This window comes from Bacillus rossius, assembly GCF_032445375.1.
Source record: "Bacillus rossius redtenbacheri isolate Brsri chromosome 9 unlocalized genomic scaffold, Brsri_v3 Brsri_v3_scf9_1, whole genome shotgun sequence".
Lineage (NCBI taxonomy): Eukaryota > Metazoa > Arthropoda > Insecta > Phasmatodea > Bacillidae > Bacillus > Bacillus rossius.
The window spans coordinates 14005416-14025480 of record NW_026962012.1 but is presented as its reverse complement, the minus strand read 5'-3'; the positions used below and the strand labels follow the sequence as shown (position 1 = coordinate 14025480).

General features: G+C 45.0%; 1 protein-coding gene across 1 annotated transcript in view; it reads right to left on the bottom strand.

Annotated features, from left to right (window-relative positions):
* Positions 1–20065, bottom strand: part of LOC134542717 (uncharacterized) — an 80853-nt gene that overhangs the window by 45839 nt on the left and 14949 nt on the right. The window contains exons 2-5 of the mRNA XM_063387191.1: positions 6116–6263; positions 5539–5597; positions 5319–5460; positions 2324–2488 (exon numbers count right to left, since the gene is read on the bottom strand). Of these exons, the coding sequence (XP_063243261.1) occupies positions 2324–2488; positions 5319–5460; positions 5539–5597; positions 6116–6256 (507 nt within the window). The 5' untranslated portion in view covers positions 6257–6263. The remainder of the gene's footprint in view (positions 1–2323; positions 2489–5318; positions 5461–5538; positions 5598–6115; positions 6264–20065) is intronic.

Genomic DNA, 20065 nt, shown 5'->3' with positions numbered 1-20065 from the left:
GGGTCACGCTAGTTTGTGAGATCTGCAGACAAAGGCGTAGATCCCGGGAGGGGGGGTGGAACCCTGACCCCCCCCCCCCCCCAATCACGGAAATCAAAAATACCCTCTCTGATTTCTCTTGCGAATTTGTAAACTGTGAAATGGAAATGATAAACGTAATCCCGCATGTCCACCCTGGAAATCCAACAGATTTCCGCCCATGTCGGCAGGCAATGTTTTGAGTGAACCGGCTGGTCTGATATGTTCGTAAAATGACTCGTGACATCGGGAGTCAGATTAATCAATAATCGTTATGATCTTTCTAACAAGAGCAAACGATAACTGATCAGAGAATATGGGGTACATGTCAGGAGTTGAGGTTAGCCACCCAAGTTAACACATTGAATTTATTATTCATGTATTGTCTAGGTTTTGTTTACTAATTTTATCTGCGAGATCTTTGCAATGTGTTCACGTACATTGTTCGTAACATTGTTCTGGAATGTCAGCCATCAGAGCCCACCAGATAACGACAACCACCCAGGCAACAACACGGCCAGCCACCTAGACGTAACGAATATTTTAATGAGATGTAACAGATCCCACTGTCGGTGCTCAGAATAAAAAGAACGAAATGAACTAATAATCTGATCGAATCTTTACACGGAACTGATACAAATGAATCGATTATGTCGATTGAAATCATTCCGCCCAATACTAAAAAGTCTAAGTGGCAGGACAGTCGCTCCCAGAGAGCGCGTTCCCTGGTGAGAGCATCCATCCTGACGTAACTCCAATTTAAATGCCTTTATATAACGTGTTTTTATTTCTCAGTTTGCCCTGGTAATATATGCCATGAAATTTTATAGTAAATCAGTAAATACACATTAGACAAATTGTATCTAATTATATGATCCGGGGAATATAACTTCACTTGGTAGTTAGACCTATACCAAGTCCATGGAGCTAATACATAGTTACAAGCTGGGCTTTGCTGGCGACCATCACATAAAATTGCTAACAATACAACTGTCTGAATCGTATTTAACATTAAGTGTCATCTACCTGTAGTGGGCTCCACTTCCAGAGTCCATTGACATATAGTATGAGTGATTACAGAAGATATGAATTAATATAAGTATTTTTTTTGGTCTGTTACTTTTCCTGTGACAGTACAGACACAGGTATACAAAAAAATCGTTACTCAAAAAAATTTGTAGTTTTACAAAAATATGTTGAAACATTTACAATACTTCTTACTGTTCGTGTGACAATAGATGTGACATATATGGATAAATACAAATGTACACCCATGCCTTATTCGAGACTTAAGACCCAGAAACCCACGCGCTTTGTGCCAGCTCGCATGCAAAAGTATCAAGAAGGTCGATTTCAAACAGCGTAGTAACGTCAAACAGTGCAAGTATAACTTGAAATTAAGCTCCTTCAATTCCCTACAAGGCACCTGTTTTCCTCTCAAATTTATGCTTAAATAATATCCATGTGTCTCATGACTTTAATTAATTAAAGACCCAATGTATTTAAACTCGATACCCGTACAGAAGTGAAAACATCGGGAGTAGTAGGTATATATTGGACAGTACTGGCACTGGACACAAGGTGTGAGGTGGGGTCAATGACCGACTGCTCTGATGTCACGGCGGCCATCATGGATGACCTTAACCTTCAAAATTACTCGAAAATTATTCAAAATTCCTCAAAATTTCGTTATTTCGCAGGAAAGTTCCTTTTTAGGGGAAATTTCCCAATTTGTTTCATAAAAAAATTCAAAAACTATAAATTCTAAATCCCTCAAACGACTTTCACCTTTGAGAGAATACAAATTCCTAAAAACGATTTAAGACTACTAAAAGAACGCCACCCTAAGCTGTCGAGGTCACGACCTTACTCTTGGCAGTAAAAACCAAATCTCTCATTTTTGACCAAAACATTCCGAAAAAAATCAACACAAATGAAATTCCCCATAGCAGCTTAAATTCCCCGTCGAATAGCCGCCCTAAGACGCCGAGGTCATTACCTGGACCTTGACTGTAAACTCGAAATTCTTTCATTTTTGACCACATATTCTGAAAAAACTGAGTTAACATTTCGTTTAACAATACTCGCGAAAGTGTAATTTTTCGATTCTTTCTTGAGAGTTCCTCTCAAGCTAAACAAATTCAGAAAATCGGCGTTTATACTGCTGCAGTTTTTATATCTTTTGGAATATACAGTGCCGTAAGTTAATTTGCAGCAAAAATTAAAATTAAATTTTTATTCATATTGAAAACACGTCACATATAAGGAAGGGTGTCTTAAATGTCAGGTCCAACCTCCAACTTACATCGGCGCTGGAGACACTTGCCACAAGGGCGAAGTCGGCAATTGTGATTTTGCTGCCCGCGGCCCACTGTTGTCCTTCCAGGTACTTGTCCAGGAAGCCAAATGCTTCCTCGAGTTTCTTCATTTTCTCCGGATCAGGGGAAGCGCCGGCAAATGCAATTGGAAACTGCAAACATTCCACACAGAAGTTACTTTTATATTCACACTCTACATCTTACAACTTAAAACAAACATAAATAAATTGGATAAACGTAAATATTTGAATTGCATCCAAAATCTTACTAACAATAGGCGAGTATACCTATATGATCTCTTACATTTGGCTTCTAAAAAAAATTGGTTGTCTGTAAAGTCGGTTTACGGACGATAGTTTACATAACAAAATATTGATGAAATTATTGCACACTTTTATGAATAAAAGTGAATCATTTTTATTGGATTATCACTATTTTGTATGGATACAAAGAAGGAGTGAAATGAAATCTACAATTTAATTGATAAATTTACTTTTATTTGCACTCATCAATTCAAATCTGTTTATTACTTTAACGAAGAGATTATTTTTACAACGTATAACCTTTATACATGTTTGCTATTTAACTTCTTCCAATATGTGTTATTCTGTTAAGGATAGGACGATGATAGGAAAAGTAGGAAACGAATGGGAGTGTTTCAAGTTTAATGTGCCTCGAAAAAGTCGAATCGATGGTTGTTCCAAACGAGTGGAAGAGAGAGATGCGGCGCAAGCGTACAATGAGCGTAACGGACCACAGCGTAACGGGACAATGTGCGTAACGGGACACTTTTACGTGCGTGCAAGCGTTCATCGATTTATTAGACGTTGCCACGTCAAAAAAAAATTAAATATATTGGCTAAACGTAAATATTTGAATTGTATCCAAAATCTTACTAACAATAGGCGAGCATACCTATATGATCTCTTATTTGGCTTCTAAGAAAAATAACTCTAGAACAACACTACACAAATTATCAAGACAGTAACATGAAACCAGAACTAAATGTCGACATGTGGTTAAATACCATAGTTTGAATACCATTGAAAACAAACATTTCATTTTTCATTTATTTAGAATTACATGGAAGTAATTGAATTCTTTGTGATTCTTGCAATGGGTAATGTTAACATCAAATCATTTAATAAGCATAGGCCTATGCAATTGATGGTTTACACTGGTTGCCGTAGAGAAACTTTAAGAATGTAAAACAAAGATAAACATACAAAATTCATAGAGAAGCAGCTAATATCAAATGGTGACAAACGTTAAATACCTTAACAGCACTGATTATTCTGCAGAAAGAATTAAGGCAGAGAAAAATTGCAACAAAGGACAGTGAGCTGACAACGATGAGGCAGTTGCACCAATAAAAGTAAATCTGTTTATTTGTCGTTTATATTTGTTGTCTATTTTTGAGGTTTCTCTATGGCATCCAGTGCAAGACAACAATGAAATATGGTCACGAATTATCAAGAAAATAAGTATTTCCAGATATGATTGTATAATTAAACATACTTTATGGTCCTATGAAAGTTATCTAATGCGTTAGATGAACGTTATCAATACTGTAATAAAAGAAAAGTAAATTTGAAAGGAAAAGACATAAAATTATAATATGATATATTGTTATGAGTAGTTTTGTGCCATCTGAGTCTAAAACAATCCTGTAGAAAAATAATGTGTGTATATGGTTATTTAAACATGTATATTTTGACTGACATTTTTTTTATAAATTTTAAACATTCCAGGCATGTGCTATAGGACTACCACCCACAAATGTTTTACATCGTACCATAAGTTACGGCATGGTTTTCTCTCTTTTAATGCGTGGAAATGTTTATTATTAAACTTTTTGTTTTAAATTTTAAAATAATTTCTTTCATTAGGATAACCACTATAGACCTTTATTAAGCAATAGCTTCATTTTTTTAAAGATGGTACAGTACTGGTTTTACGATTGTTATTTAGTGTTAATATTAGAGCATTTCCAAACCACGTCACAGTAAATTTGTTAAAAAGAACCCTTTAAGTATGTTTATAAATTACGTGTACTTATCTGTCGTGGCCCTCCCACATTTTATTAGGCAGATAATGAAGTCGAGGGCGAGAATACGTCAAACAAATCAAAAGTAAAATCTGAGTTTGAAGACACTATATGGTCAAGATTGTAATACTTATACGGACACTCCACGAGTATGGCAAACTAATTAAAATGATAGTAACTGTAGCATGGGCCGCGCTGGTCGAGGAAAGCTTGTCAGAAGGGGAAGGTAATGCCTCAGTTGGACGCGCACAAACAAATGGGAAATACTTTTTTTTTCAGGCATTTTTCTCCCCGTGCTATACACGTTTAAAATAAGTTGACTATGTAGTGCCTTGCGTGAAATACGTAAATACACACAACCAGCACCATTACGACGATTCATGTCTTTAGCACAGTTGATGGGCGACTGGGGCGTGCCAAGACAGCGCTGTTTGATATGCAGGGCTTTGGTTACTGTTTGGTTCTAACGGTCCATTCCGAGCTGCATGTTTCCATCGAACTATGGCGCCCATTTAACAGAACCTTTGACCCTCACTATACATGTTTCTTGGAGGGAAATTTTCAATGAGATGAAGAAATTTTTGTTTTATTTTAATATGTTATTTAGATCGCCAATTTTTTTTCAACAAGAAAAACTCTCACTTAAAATTCAACTAAAATATTTTGGAAGAAGAACATGAGAATTAATCAAACTGAGCAGTCCACTCGAAAATCTGGCAGCCACTGCAGAGCAAATTGTTTGATGTAGTGTTCAATGGTGCCATTTATGCATATACGCATTGTGTTTATAGTGAATGGCCAAAATAACAAAAAAAAAAAATTCCAAACTGGCCAATTTTATTAGCATACAGCTTTGGTAAATTTTACTAGGTATTTATCACATTCAAGATCTGTGTTCTTTGGTATGCAGTCATCAGACGGCTACAATTACTTACATAATAATCTGCAAAACTTTTGTAGAGGGTCCCCATGTCGAAATACAGTCTCTGGTTAACCAGGGCTCTTTTCTTTGGGTCCTTTGGATACAGAGAGTCATCTTTGGCATATTGGTCCACCAAATATCCCAATATCGCTCGGCTGGAAATGAAGACACAATTATCTCTCAACATATAGTTTCCAAATCAAGAATTTTAACGTAATAATAAAAAAACCTACCTTTCAGACAGATAGAAACCACCGTCATCAATTGTAGGGATCGTGTGCTGCGGATTCATCTGTAAAGTAAAAGTCCATTACTATAATATCTTGCAGGAACTCGTGCCAAAATAAACATTAACATTTTATATCATCAACCTGGCCATACATAAAAATTGTATTACTTAAACAGAGAAAAGGTGTACCAACTCATTAGTTTTTTTAGGAATGCCACAATTTTAGTTGCAGTTGATTATTTGCACGCACATGCAGCCATCGGGCAGTATTTGCAATCTTAATTCAACCACCGAAGAACATTAGAAAAGTAATTTTTTTAAAGTTGGTTCAGCTTAAAATTTGTTTGAACACATGGCATTAAATAATTATGTATACGAAACTCAGAAGTTAAATAATGACAATTCAATGTTGTGAAAGTTAAACATAGCTTTTATTCTACAAAAGGTCCATTCCAGTCCAATGCAATACTACAATATCTTATTCGCAAGTTTTTATAAAGTTCTTTGTAATTTAAAATTCTACAAGGTCTCTATTGTGATATGTGTGTCTAGCTCGAGACCCTCTACAAAACAAAGCCTACCTTCAGGTATTCTGGTGTGAGATGCTCGCCAGCAAAGAGGTTGGTCAGCTTCAAGTTCAAATCAACCCCGACTGCTTTGGCGGCCAGCAATACTGAGCGGCATGGTGGGCTACCGGGAAGGTAGTAGAAGTCTATAGTCATGATGATGCTGCGAACAAGAATGTTGTTTTATGTTGGCGTACATATACTGTACAATGTAGTCCACACATTCTAGTAATATCTCGGTTAACTATTTAGGAAAGAAGCCGATCATTTCTTCAAGAGCATTAAAATGAAATGTGCTCCACAACCTTTCCTATAGAGTTAAAGTATTAGCGGATCCACTCACAATTTGAAAATAGGAACGGCCCAGCACATCCATGGAAACAGAATCACTTCATCTTTAAGCTCTTCTTGCAACATGTAAAATTTATGCATTGCTTAGCTATGATATATTCTCAGTTGTCACAATATTATGAAGTGTACAAAGATTTACAAGTGTGTCTTTTTTTTAATAACACCATATTCTATAAAACAAGCTCTCCAAACTAGTCAAATACTTCAATTTAAGATTAAGGAAAATTAATATTAAAAAATAATGTTGCAGCGTAGAGTGATGAGAAGAGCCGCCAACACATACGTATAGGGGCAAACACTCCTAAACAGATGCATACTCATAGAACTAGTACTACATACATATCATGTAGATGTAGTAAGAACTCTCGTAGAAGGTTTTTTAAGTTACCTACTCAAACCTCTGAAAAGATTTTTGATTGTAATCAATTTTAAATTTTAAAGTAGTGAAATATTGTGATAAGGTCTTACATTGCCAATTTTTCATATTCTTACAGCGATGTAATTCTCTCGATAACAATAGTATTTGAACCACTGTGTAGGGATCGATTGTCTTTTCACAAATCTGAGTTGCAAATACCATTTGCGAATGTGAGATAGGTTTCACGGAATAATTTTGTACTCAAAGAACAAAAAAAGTGTATTTGCTGACATTAGTGCAACTGAATTTTATAAAATTTTCTTACTATTACTTTGTGAATCGTTAGCAATTATGTATTTGCGTAGCGCACTGTAACAACTATTATTTGCACTGTTCTGACATTATTTCCGATTTATATATTTTGAAACTTTAAAATAATTAAATTTATATATGTATGCATATGCAATAAAACTTATGGATTTAAAATTGCATTCTACAAAAATTTTATGAAGGCGCACTTGATTGCTGAAGAAAACTTAGACATAGGATCTTACGTCATGCGTTCGACCACAGAGGCATAAGGCGACGGAATTTCCAATATTTTAGTGGAATCCCCGCCACCTCATCATGGACTTAAACTCATAAATTGAATCGTATTGGAATCCAACCCACCAATACACAATTACTCAAATAGTTTCAAGAATAGAGTCCCTAGGCTCAGTTTTGTCAATCCTCTTTATTCATGAACCTTTCACTTCGAGAATACAGCCGTCAGCGCGCCGTATAACCGAACCCAAATATAGACATGTTATAGAGAGGAAGTGTAGCAAGTCAGGCCAAGGCCTCGGTCTTCATACAGCAGTCTGGATTATGGGTGCTTAAACTAACCCCTCTAACACACGCACGAAGTACTTAGATCTCTCGGTTAAACAGATAAAAAAACCTTTTTTTTCTTCAAAATGTTAATAATTTAAAATAAGGTAGAGTTCAATCTGTCAGGTTTTAAATGGTCAAGACTCCTGCTTAGTCTCCTAAAGTTTTCTGGTTCTATTTCTGCTTGGTTACAGGTGTTCCACTCCTGTCACATTTCCTCTTATGGTTAAGTACTAGCTTTTTAGATATCCCTTCACTTCTAGAATGATGAAAACGATGAAAACGATGAAAACCACTGCAGAATCATCTTGCCATGGAAAAACTATGCTGGTAGATGTTGTTGGTGCTTTCAGACCTCCATTCACTTTCTTTCTTGCAGCATTTCCTTTAAGTTACTTTTTTACTTGTTGATTTTCCTTTTAGTTACTTTTTTTTTACTGGTTTAAGTAAGTTCTTTTGACTTCGTTCGCAGATAGCTTTTAAAACTGTTTCTCAAATGTAGCAAATTACTGGTAATGTATGGTACTAAATTTTGTTGTAAACATCCAAATGATCATACTTCATCCTGTATTGAAATTCAAGCTGTGATGCAAAAATTGCAACGCATAATTTGTTTTAATAAATCCAATAAATCTCGTAATAACTAGCTAAGTTAATTGCAATGTCGGTATTCAAACGATCAAATCTTTTTTGTTAGAAAGTAATCAATTCTAATTTAGTTTTAATGATACCATTGTAAAATTATTAATGACAAAATTTAAGCAAGACACTTAGCTACATCACATTGCTCTCTTTTTATTGGAATGCAAGAAATAATTAACCCTCAAAAACTTTGTATGTTATCCTATACCATGTACAGCAATATTTTACAAATCCAAAATAGTATATTAAGAATAAGAAAACAGCCGATGCATGCAGTTTATTGTTTTTACCCCATTTTTTACATACATTCATGATAATGCTATGTTTCTTCGTTATTAAATCGACCATGAAAATCGACGGCATTCATTCAATTAACCCTTAGAGCATGAGTCAGAGCTACGAACATTAAAAATATTGAAAATGTATTTGTCATTTCTGGCGCTAGAGCGCGAGCACCAGCCTCGCCGGGGCAATGGTTCCACTTGCTGCCACGCGGGAGTGGAGGCGCCACCAGGACGCCAGCCTGACGCGGTCATCTCTGGCATGTCTGTGACCAGTCTGTGACCAGTCTGTGACCAGTCTGTGACCAGTCTGTGACCAGTCTGTGACCAGTCTGTGACCAGTCTGTGACCAGTCTGTGACCAGTCTGTGACCAGTCTGTGACCAGTCTGTGACCAGTCTGTGACCAGTCTGTGACCAGTCTGTGACCAGTCTGTGACCAGTCTGTGACCAGTCTGTGACCAGTCTGTGACCAGTCTGTGACCAGTCTGTGACCAGTCTGTGACCAGTCTGTGACCAGTCTGTGACCAGTCTGTGACCAGTCTGTGACCAGTCTGTGACCAGTCTGTGACCAGTCTGTGACCAGTCTGTGACCAGTCTGTGACCAGTCTGTGACCAGTCTGTGACCAGTCTGTGACCAGTCTGTGACCAGTCTGTGACCAGTCTGTGACCAGTCTGTGACCAGTCTGTGACCAGTCTGTGACCAGTCTGTGACCAGTCTGTGACCAGTCTGTGGCCAGTCTGTGGCCAGTCTGTGGCCAGTCTGTGGCCAGTCTGTGGCCAGTCTGTGGCCAGTCTGTGGCCAGTCTGTGGCCAGTCTGTGGCCAGTCTGTGGCCAGTCTGTGGCCAGTCTGTGGCCAGTCTGTGGCCAGTCTGTGGCCAGTCTGTGGCCAGTCTGTGGCCAGTCTGTGGCCAGTCTGTGGCCAGTCTGTGGCCAGTCTGTGGCCAGTCTGTGGCCAGTCTGTGGCCAGTCTGTGGCCAGTCTGTGGCCAGTCTGTGGCCAGTCTGTGGCCAGTCTGTGGCCAGTCTGTGGCCAGTCTGTGGCCAGTCTGTGGCCAGTCTGTGGCCAGTCTGTGGCCAGTCTGTGGCCAGTCTGTGGCCAGTCTGTGGCCAGTCTGTGGCCAGTCTGTGGCCAGTCTGTGGCCAGTCTGTGGCCAGTCTGTGGCCAGTCTGTGGCCAGTCTGTGGCCAGTCTGTGGCCAGTCTGTGGCCAGTCTGTGGCCAGTCTGTGGCCAGTCTGTGGCCAGTCTGTGGCCAGTCTGTGGCCAGTCTGTGGCCAGTCTGTGGCCAGTCTGTGGCCAGTCTGTGGCCAGTCTGTGGCCAGTCTGTGGCCAGTCTGTGGCCAGTCTGTGGCCAGTCTGTGGCCAGTCTGTGGCCAGTCTGTGGCCAGTCTGTGGCCAGTCTGTGGCCAGTCTGTGGCCAGTCTGTGGCCAGTCTGTGGCCAGTCTGTGGCCAGTCTGTGGCCAGTCTGTGGCCAGTCTGTGGCCAGTCTGTGGCCAGTCTGTGGCCAGTCTGTGGCCAGTCTGTGGCCAGTCTGTGGCCAGTCTGTGGCCAGTCTGTGGCCAGTCTGTGGCCAGTCTGTGGCCAGTCTGTGGCCAGTCTGTGGCCAGTCTGTGGCCAGTCTGTGGCCAGTCTGTGGCCAGTCTGTGGCCAGTCTGTGGCCAGTCTGTGGCCAGTCTGTGGCCAGTCTGTGGCCAGTCTGTGGCCAGTCTGTGGCCAGTCTGTGGCCAGTCTGTGGCCAGTCTGTGGCCAGTCTGTGGCCAGTCTGTGGCCAGTCTGTGGCCAGTCTGTGGCCAGTCTGTGGCCAGTCTGTGGCCAGTCTGTGGCCAGTCTGTGGCCAGTCTGTGGCCAGTCTGTGGCCAGTCTGTGGCCAGTCTGTGGCCAGTCTGTGGCCAGTCTGTGGCCAGTCTGTGGCCAGTCTGTGGCCAGTCTGTGGCCAGTCTGTGGCCAGTCTGTGGCCAGTCTGTGGCCAGTCTGTGGCCAGTCTGTGGCCAGTCTGTGGCCAGTCTGTGGCCAGTCTGTGGCCAGTCTGTGGCCAGTCTGTGGCCAGTCTGTGGCCAGTCTGTGGCCAGTCTGTGGCCAGTCTGTGGCCAGTCTGTGGCCAGTCTGTGGCCAGTCTGTGGCCAGTCTGTGGCCAGTCTGTGGCCAGTCTGTGGCCAGTCTGTGGCCAGTCTGTGGCCAGTCTGTGGCCAGTCTGTGGCCAGTCTGTGGCCAGTCTGTGGCCAGTCTGTGGCCAGTCTGTGGCCAGTCTGTGGCCAGTCTGTGGCCAGTCTGTGGCCAGTCTGTGGCCAGTCTGTGGCCAGTCTGTGGCCAGTCTGTGGCCAGTCTGTGGCCAGTCTGTGGCCAGTCTGTGGCCAGTCTGTGGCCAGTCTGTGGCCAGTCTGTGGCCAGTCTGTGGCCAGTCTGTGGCCAGTCTGTGGCCAGTCTGTGGCCAGTCTGTGGCCAGTCTGTGGCCAGTCTGTGGCCAGTCTGTGGCCAGTCTGTGACCAGTCTGTGGCCAGTCTGTGGCCAGTCTGTGGCCAGTCTGTGGCCAGTCTGTGACCAGTCTGTGGCCAGTCTGTGGCCAGTCTGTGGCCAGTCTGTGACCAGTCTGTGGCCAGTCTGTGGCCAGTCTGTGGCCAGTCTGTGGCCAGTCTGTGGCCAGTCTGTGGCCAGTCTGTGGCCAGTCTGTGGCCAGTCTGTGGCCAGTCTGTGGCCAGTCTGTGGCCAGTCTGTGGCCAGTCTGTGACCAGTCTGTGTCCAGCTAGAGCGGGAAGTCTAAGATGTACATCAAGTTCTGTCCCTGCCCGAACACGCCCGAATATTCACCTTCGGCCATCCTCGGGTTTATTTATATATATTTATATTTCTCTGTTTATTTTAATGTATCTATACTAACCTAACTAATCCTCTATAGTGTTTTAATGTAGCTAACCTAACCAACCACTTTTAATATTTTAATTCATTTATTTCCTGCGCAAAAATAAAACAAATCCCTAGGTTGGCCGAAGGTGAATATTCGGGCGTGTTCGGGCAGGGACAGAACTTGATGGACATCTTAGGCTTCCCGCTAGAGCAGGCCCGCTAGGACTCCCTTCTGCTCCAATGTGACTGCACTCCTGCTTCACGGTGTCACCAGCGAATGTGCTGCTGAGTCACACGAGTACAAGACTGTCAATTAAGAGACTCGACATTAGTGATGAAATGGATATCCGGTAACTATTCGGTATCCGGCCTAAATTTCCTATCCGGCCGAACACCGGATAATAAGCGAGTATCCATTCGGATACCAGACAAAAAAAAATACGAAATGTAAAATGTAGGTACTTTATTTAATCTACATAACAAATAAGTATAATTACCATATTTTCATTTTACAACAATAAAAATTAGTACTCGTACTGCACTAAGGGCAGTACACGCTCCTGCAGGTAGGGTTACCAGACGTCCGGCAAAAGGAGGACATTTCCTCCTTTTTATGTATTTTTTTGCGTCCGGCCGGATTTTCCTTAATGCTCCAAAATGTCCGGCTTTTTTTATAAAGTGAGATAATTCCTGCAGTTACACTCTGAGTAAAGCGCGTGGTGCGGGCTAATACGCCGTCCGCAGAGTCACCCCACTAGTAAGTAGTTCTATGACAGCTTGACAGGTAGCAGCACATGCAGAAGCAAGTGTTTTTAATATGCTGTATATGCGTAGTTTGTTTGATTGTTTATACTGAAACTGTATTAAATGCCAAAACATTGTAAAATAGCGTACTCCATTGTAATTAATTCATGGCTTTTTAGAAAAAAATATATTGTCCTCCTTTTCAGTGAAATGTCCTTTTTCGAGGTGAATGTCCTCCTTTTTTGTTATCAGTGTCTGGTAACCCTATCTGCAGGTTACTTTGGCAATTTATAGCGGAGTAAAGCTTGTTCTGGGAGTCTGGTTCTTTCTACTATGGATAATAGCTCCTTGTCTAGTGCAATATTTTCTGCTATTAAATAATGGTACTTCTTGACTTTTGCTTCATTTACGTACCAAAACAATTTCCTTTCGAACGATTCTGTCATTATACATTGCTTTTTTGCCGATACTGATGACCAACTTGACCCCCGGGATGTCTAAAGACAATGTAATAGGCACTACATCAGCTGGAGCTTTATTCAGTGCACGGAATTCGTCTGGATGTTTTATTTTCATGTGATTTTTCATGGCAGACGTACCTAAAAAAAATAGGATACCGTCAACAAAACTCTGCTGCAAATGTGCCTTACGAAAATATTTAAAAATCTAAAACTTGGTGTAAATCATTATGTTGTTATCGTATTGTCCGGGTGAGTCAGAAGTTTATTCAAAAACTATGTTTATATAAAAGCATATAAAATTTACACTAATAACATTAAGAAAATATTCTTGAATCATATATTTTTTTCATATTATGTCGGTATCTGCCATGAAGCAATTAAAAACAAAACAAAATGATAAGCTTGATTTGTTTGGTATATACCTAATATTTCCTTCACCACCACAAAAAAATTTTAACATTGCATAATAGGCAGCAAATTTTGATCCAAACTGTTTACATCAAAATATTCCCATGAAGGCGATCTTTTCTTTACCGATGTCATTTTTCTTCGCTAAATCTGTTAAAAAAAATACATTTTATAATAACCTCAAACTAAAATAGCAAGTTGTTTTTAATAAATTCAAATTATCGTGTTTGCGATCAATTCAACAAGTCAATGAAGAACTTCTCAACTTCGCTCATGAACGGAAAGACCCGAATCCACCCGAGTCCGCCCGATCGTTTGTGCGCCACTGCGCGAGCTCGCGCGTTTCGATGCGCCAATTGGCAATGTTCGACCGAACATCCGGCGGCCGGATATCAGGCTGTCCGGCTTCAAGGTTGGCCGGATATATGGTCTCCGTTTCATCACTATTCAACATTCTTGTCAATTGTGAAAGTCACAATCATTTCATTTTATCCTGAGAAAAGATTTTTTGGAGTAAAATTATGAACTTTTTTTAAATGGTCTAGTTAAGTATTAAAGATCTGTCTGTTTACGAACGTTATTCAGTACACAACAAACAGTTTTATCTCTTATTTCGATTGTCTCAGTTGGAAATTGAAAAGTTAAAATTAGTTGGAAAAAAAGCCTTTGCATGTCTTTTTGAGCGACAATGGGAATAATGAACTCCCGACACAGATCATAATCACGCACTCTTTTATGCAAACCAAATGCCACTGAATGAAATTGAACTGAATGACAGCCATTTTTTTTCAGCTATAACCGTTAATAGGCAGAAATTTGGGTTCAAATCTCCGTTCAACGACTGGACACGTATTTTTCAAATTTTTATGACTTTCCATGAAAACTTACATATTTAATTTGCATGTCAGTATTTTGGAGGTAAAATAAGATACTTCGTTCAGTAATTAATTAAAATAACTTAAGGATTATATACTTTTTTTTTACTTTATTCGAGGCATTTTACTGTTTAACACCAGCACATTTTTTTTTTTTTTGATTTCTTTGATTCAGTGTTCATTACAGATATCAGGTCCCCACAGAGTGATATTTGAAATTTACGAAACTATAAAGTTGTCGAGAAGAATTTTCGTGTAAGATAGCATATGTAGCTACTTATTCTGAACGATAAGATAGTGTTATGTTAAGTTGTGAGGAGTTTTTGTTATTAGAAATCAACAAAGTGAAAAAAAAACTTAAAATAATTGGAGCGCTATTAAGATAGTATTTTTTTTTATTAAAAATGTCTTCAGACCAAAGAGAGTGTATTCCCCATTTACAAAAGTACCCCAGGGAAATAGTAACTAGTAAATAGTAACTACTAATCCTCGCGAATGCAAGACGAGAAGTTAAACTGCTATCTTTAATTCACCCTCCAGAAGAAAAAAATCTATCTAAAGAGAGAAATTAGTCTCTTGATTATACAAATTTAAATAAAACAATTAACAGTATATTACAGATTCTAAGAAAATTATAAAGGATAATGTTCCGAATTAAATTACAATTTAGAGGAAACATTAAAAAAAATGCCAGAAATTAGCCATTTCAATAACTAAACCTCTTCTTAGTGTCAATGTTTAAATCAAACGTAATGGGTAACACACAAATTACTGCAGACTTTCTGTCGCTGGATGTGAAGTGCACTGATTGAAAGTAAACCTCTCTTCAGATACTGCAGCTGTCCTGACAGTGGCTGTACAGTAGTGGCACGCACTATCAGGGCGCAACCCGGCAGCCTGGTGTGCCGCGTTGCTCGCGTTTACGATGCAAACATGCATTGTGATTCTGAGACAATGATGAATGATACTGTTTAATGTACCACAGCTTCACGCTCACATCTTCCACATTGTGTGCTTTACATTTATTGTGTAGTATGGAGCCTTATAATCAAAATGCTATATAATTTGCCTAGCTACTAATCATTTACTCTCATATAGACTTTTGCTCTACTAATTTAACTAGGATAAAAAAAATACTGTGGGAGAATCTTTCAGCAGTGGCTGACTGCTACAGTAGTTTCTCCTGTGAAATAATAATTAGCATTTAGAATTTTTAAAAATGCATGTAGTCCACGCATTACAGAAGTGAAACTTCTTGCTTATTAGTTATAGATAGAGATAAATTACTAATATATTTTAATATAACAAGAGATAATTGAGAAGAGTAAGGAAGCGGGTATGATATCCAAAGAAATAACTCTTTTCCGTACGAATAAATAAATTTTAGATTCTTTGAATAAAAAAATGTACTAATATTTTTTTCTCGTAAATTTAAAACAAACATTGATTTTAAATAATTTTTAAACTTGAAGCTTGCCGATAATAAGGTAGTTCATGCAGCTTAACTAATCGTCCAAATGAAAATGTGTAGTCCGAGGTAGGTATCTCACATGTGAAAGTGACAGCATGGCATACGAATAAGACAGCTCGATGCTACTTTGTTAAGCCAGTCACCCACAGCTACACTCCGATCGAAAAATATTCACGCCTCTGAGCTGAACTTATTTACACACTCATGGGCTCGTAACTATAATACGGTTAGTGTTTTAGTTAATTAAATAATAATTCGTGACAAATAATGACTTATGTCAAACCAAAAGGTGAAAAGCATTATACCAGTAGAAATATTTAGTTACACAGCTAAAACAATACTGATTTACACAAGTAATTTAATTAATAACATATACATGAAAGAACAATGCTAATATGACCCGTGGCGCGGTGCACAACAATAAGCTCAAACCCCGTTGTGTTGCCCTCTGACCAAATACTCCCTAAAGTCGGGGTGGCGTCAGGCGCAGGCGGGTCCCTATCCCTGCAGTATGGCGGGGTTCAACCTGAGCCGCACGCCGCCACGTGGAGCCCGCTCAAGGCTGCTCCAGCGATCACCGCCCGCACCAACGGCCCCGGAGTGGGGATAGCGTCAGGCGCAGGCGGGTCCCTATCCCTGCAGCATGGCGGGATTCAACCTGAGCCGCACGCCGCCACGTGGAGCCCGCTCAAGGCTTCTCCAGCGATCACCGCCCGCACCAACGGCCCCGGAGTGGGGATAGCGTCAGGCGCAGGCGGGTCCCTATCCCTGCAGCATGGTGGGATTCAACCTGAGCCGCACGCCGCCACGTGGAGCCCGCTCAAGGCTGCTCCAGCGATCACCGCCTGCACCAACGGCCCCGGAGTGGGGATAGCGTCAGGCGCAGGCGGGTCCCTATCCCTGCAGCATGGCGGGGTTCAACCTGAGCCGCACGCCGCCATGTGGAGCCCGCTCAAGGCTGCTCCAGCGATCACCGCCTGCACCAACGGCCCCGGAGTGGGGATAGCGTCAGGCGCAGGCGGGTCCCTATCCCTGCAGCATGGCGGGGTTCAACCTGAGCCGCACGCCGCCACGTGGAGCCCGCTCAAGGCTGCTCCAGCGATCACCGCCTGCACCAACGGCCCCGGAGTGGGGATAGCGTCAGGCGCAGGCGGGTCCCTATCCCTGCAGCATGGCGGGGTTCAACCTGAGCCGCACGCCGCACGTAGAGCCCGCTCAAGGCTGCTCCAGCGATCACCGCCTGCACCAACGGCCCCGGAGTGGGGATAGCGTCAGGCGCAGGCGGGTCCCTATCCCTGCAGCATGGCGGGGTTCAACCTGAGCCGCACGCCGCCACGTGGAGCCCGCTCAAGGCTGCTCCAGCGATCACCGCCTGCACCAACGGCCCCGGAGTGGGGATAGCGTCAGGCGCAGGTGGGTCCCTATCCCTGCAGCATGGCGGGGTTCAACCTGAGCCGCACGCCGCCACGTGGAGCCCGCTCAAGGCTGCTCCAGCGATCACCGCCTGCACCAACGGCCCCGGAGTGGGGATAGCGTCAGGCGCAGGCGGGTCCCTATCCCTGCAGCATGGCGGGGTTCAACCTGAGCCGCACGCCGCCACGTGGAGCCCGCTCAAGGCTGCTCCAGCGATTACCACCCGCACCAACGGCTCCGGAGTGGGGATAGCGTCAGGCGCAGGCGGGTCCCTATCCCTGCAGCATGGCGGGGTTCAACCTGAGCCGCACGCCGCACGTGGAGCCCGCTCAAGGCTGCTCCAGCGATCACCGCCCTAACCAACGGCCCCGGAGTGGGGATAGCGTCAGGCGCAGGCGGGTCCCTATCCCTGCAGCATGGCGGGGTTCAACCTGAGCCGCACGCCGCACGTGGAGCCCGCTCAAGGCTGCTCCAGCGATCACCGCCCTAACCAACGGCCCCGGAGTGGGGATAGCGTCAGGCGCAGGCGGGTCCCTATCCCTGCAGCATGGCGGGGTTCAACCTGAGCCGCACGCCGCACGTGGAGCCCGCTCAAGGCTGCTCCAGCGATCACCGCCTGCACCAACGGCCCCGGAGTGGGGATAGCGTCAGGCGCAGGCGGGTCCCTATCCCTGCAGCATGGCGGGGTTCAACCTGAGCCGCACGCCGCCACGTGGAGCCCGCTCAAGGCTGCTCCAGCGATCACCGCCTGCACCAATGGCCCCGGAGTGGGGATAGCGTCAGGCGCAGGCGGGTCCCTATCCCTGCAGCATGGCGGGGTTCAACCTGAGCCGCACGCCGCCATGTGGAGCCCGCTCAAGGCTGCTCCAGCGATCACCGCCTGCACCAACGGCCCCGGAGTGGGGATAGCGTCAGGCGCAGGCGGGTCCCTATCCCTGCAGCATGGCGGGATTCAACCTGAGCCGCACGCCGCCACGTGGAGCCCGCTCAAGGCTGCTCCAGCGATCACCGCCCGCACCAACGGCCCCGGAGTGGGGATAGCGTCAGGCGCAGGCGGGTCCCTATCCCTGCAGCATGGCGGGATTCAACCTGAGCCGCACGCCGCCACGTGGAGCCCGCTCAAGGCTGCTCCAGCGATCACCGCCCTAACCAACGGCCCCGGAGTGGGGATAGCGTCAGGCGCAGGCGGGTCCCTATCCCTGCAGCATGGCGGGGTTCAACCTGAGCCGCACGCCGCACGTGGAGCCCGCTCAAGGCTGCTCCAGCGATCACCGCCTGCACCAACGGCCCCGGAGTGGGGATAGCGTCAGGCGCAGGCGGGTCCCTATCCCTGCAGCATGGCGGGGTTCAACCTGAGCCGCACGCCGCCACGTGGAGCCCGCTCAAGGCTGCTCCAGCGATCACCGCCTGCACCAATGGCCCCGGAGTGGGGATAGCGTCAGGCGCAGGCGGGTCCCTATCCCTGCAGCATGGCGGGGTTCAACCTGAGCCGCACGCCGCACGTGGAGCCCGCTCAAGGCTGCTCCAGCGATCACCGCCTGCACCAACGGCCCCGGAGTGGGGATAGCGTCAGGCGCAGGCGGGTCCCTATCCCTGCAGCATGGCGGGGTTCAACCTGAGCCGCACGCCGCCACGTGGAGCCCGCTCAAGGCTGCTCCAGCGATCACCGCCTGCACCAATGGCCCCGGAGTGGGGATAGCGTCAGGCGCAGGCGGGTCCCTATCCCTGCAGCATGGCGGGGTTCAACCTGAGCCGCACGCCGCCATGTGGAGCCCGCTCAAGGCTGCTCCAGCGATCACCGCCTGCACCAACGGCCCCGGAGTGGGGATAGCGTCAGGCGCAGGCGGGTCCCTATCCCTGCAGCATGGCGGGATTCAACCTGAGCCGCACGCCGCCACGTGGAGCCCGCTCAAGGCTGCTCCAGCGATCACCGCCCGCACCAACGGCCCCGGAGTGGGGATAGCGTCAGGCGCAGGCGGGTCCCTATCCCTGCAGCATGGCGGGATTCAACCTGAGCCGCACGCCGCCACGTGGAGCCCGCTCAAGGCTGCTCCAGCGATCACCGCCCGCACCAACGGCCCCGGAGTGGGGATAGCGTCAGGCGCAGGCGGGTCCCTATCCCTGCAGCATGGCGGGGTTCAACCTGAGCCGCACGCCGCACGTGGAGCCCGCTCAAGGCTGCTCCAGCGATCACCGCCCTAACCAACGGCCCCGGAGTGGGGATAGCGTCAGGCGCAGGCGGGTCCCTATCCCTGCAGCATGGCGGGGTTCAACCTGAGCCGCACGCCGCACGTGGAGCCCGCTCAAGGCTGCTCCAGCGATCACCGCCCTAACCAACGGCCCCGGAGTGGGGATAGCGTCAGGCGCAGGCGGGTCCCTATCCCTGCAGCATGGCGGGGTTCAACCTGAGCCGCACGCCGCACGTGGAGCCCGCTCAAGGCTGCTCCAGCGATCACCGCCTGCACCAACGGCCCCGGAGTGGGGATAGCGTCAGGCGCAGGCGGGTCCCTATCCCTGCAGCATGGCGGGGTTCAACCTGAGCCGCACGCCGCCACGTGGAGCCCGCTCAAGGCTGCTCCAGCGATCACCGCCTGCACCAACGGCCCCGGAGTGGGGATAGCGTCAGGCGCAGGCGGGTCCCTATCCCTGCAGCATGGCGGGGTTCAACCATGGAGCTAATATACAGTAATACATCTGGAGAGGACAAGGGAAGGCCAGCAAAGGATGCGAGGTGAAGCCGGGTATCGGCGTTTATTCCCTGCTTCCTACGCTGGAAGAAAACGAAAACGAGCCAAACTTGTCTCGCGCGGCCGTAAAATCCTCTAAACTAAACTCGCAACAGCTCCGAAACTATCAAAACAATCAAACTGAAAATTTTACTGGATTATCTGTAAACATTCTTCCCCACACCGCTTTAATCTTTTTTTCGAAACATGAATACTTTCATTTTTAAAAATTAAATACCTATTTACTGCCAATTTTTTTTGTAAATACGCAGAGTAAATTTCAACATCGAGGAAAAATTTTTGTTTGCAACTATAGGTGGGGGACACCTGCGTATGAAATTAGGAAGAAGCTTCAAATTTTATTTATATACCACTCTTGACGCATTCAACCCCATACTTTTATTTTTACAGAGAGTTGAAGTGGGAATAATGTTTCAGTGGGTAACACTACCGACATATGTCTTCGTAACGCACTTCTTTTTGTTATTATACTTCTCAAATTTTATAATTTCATACACAAC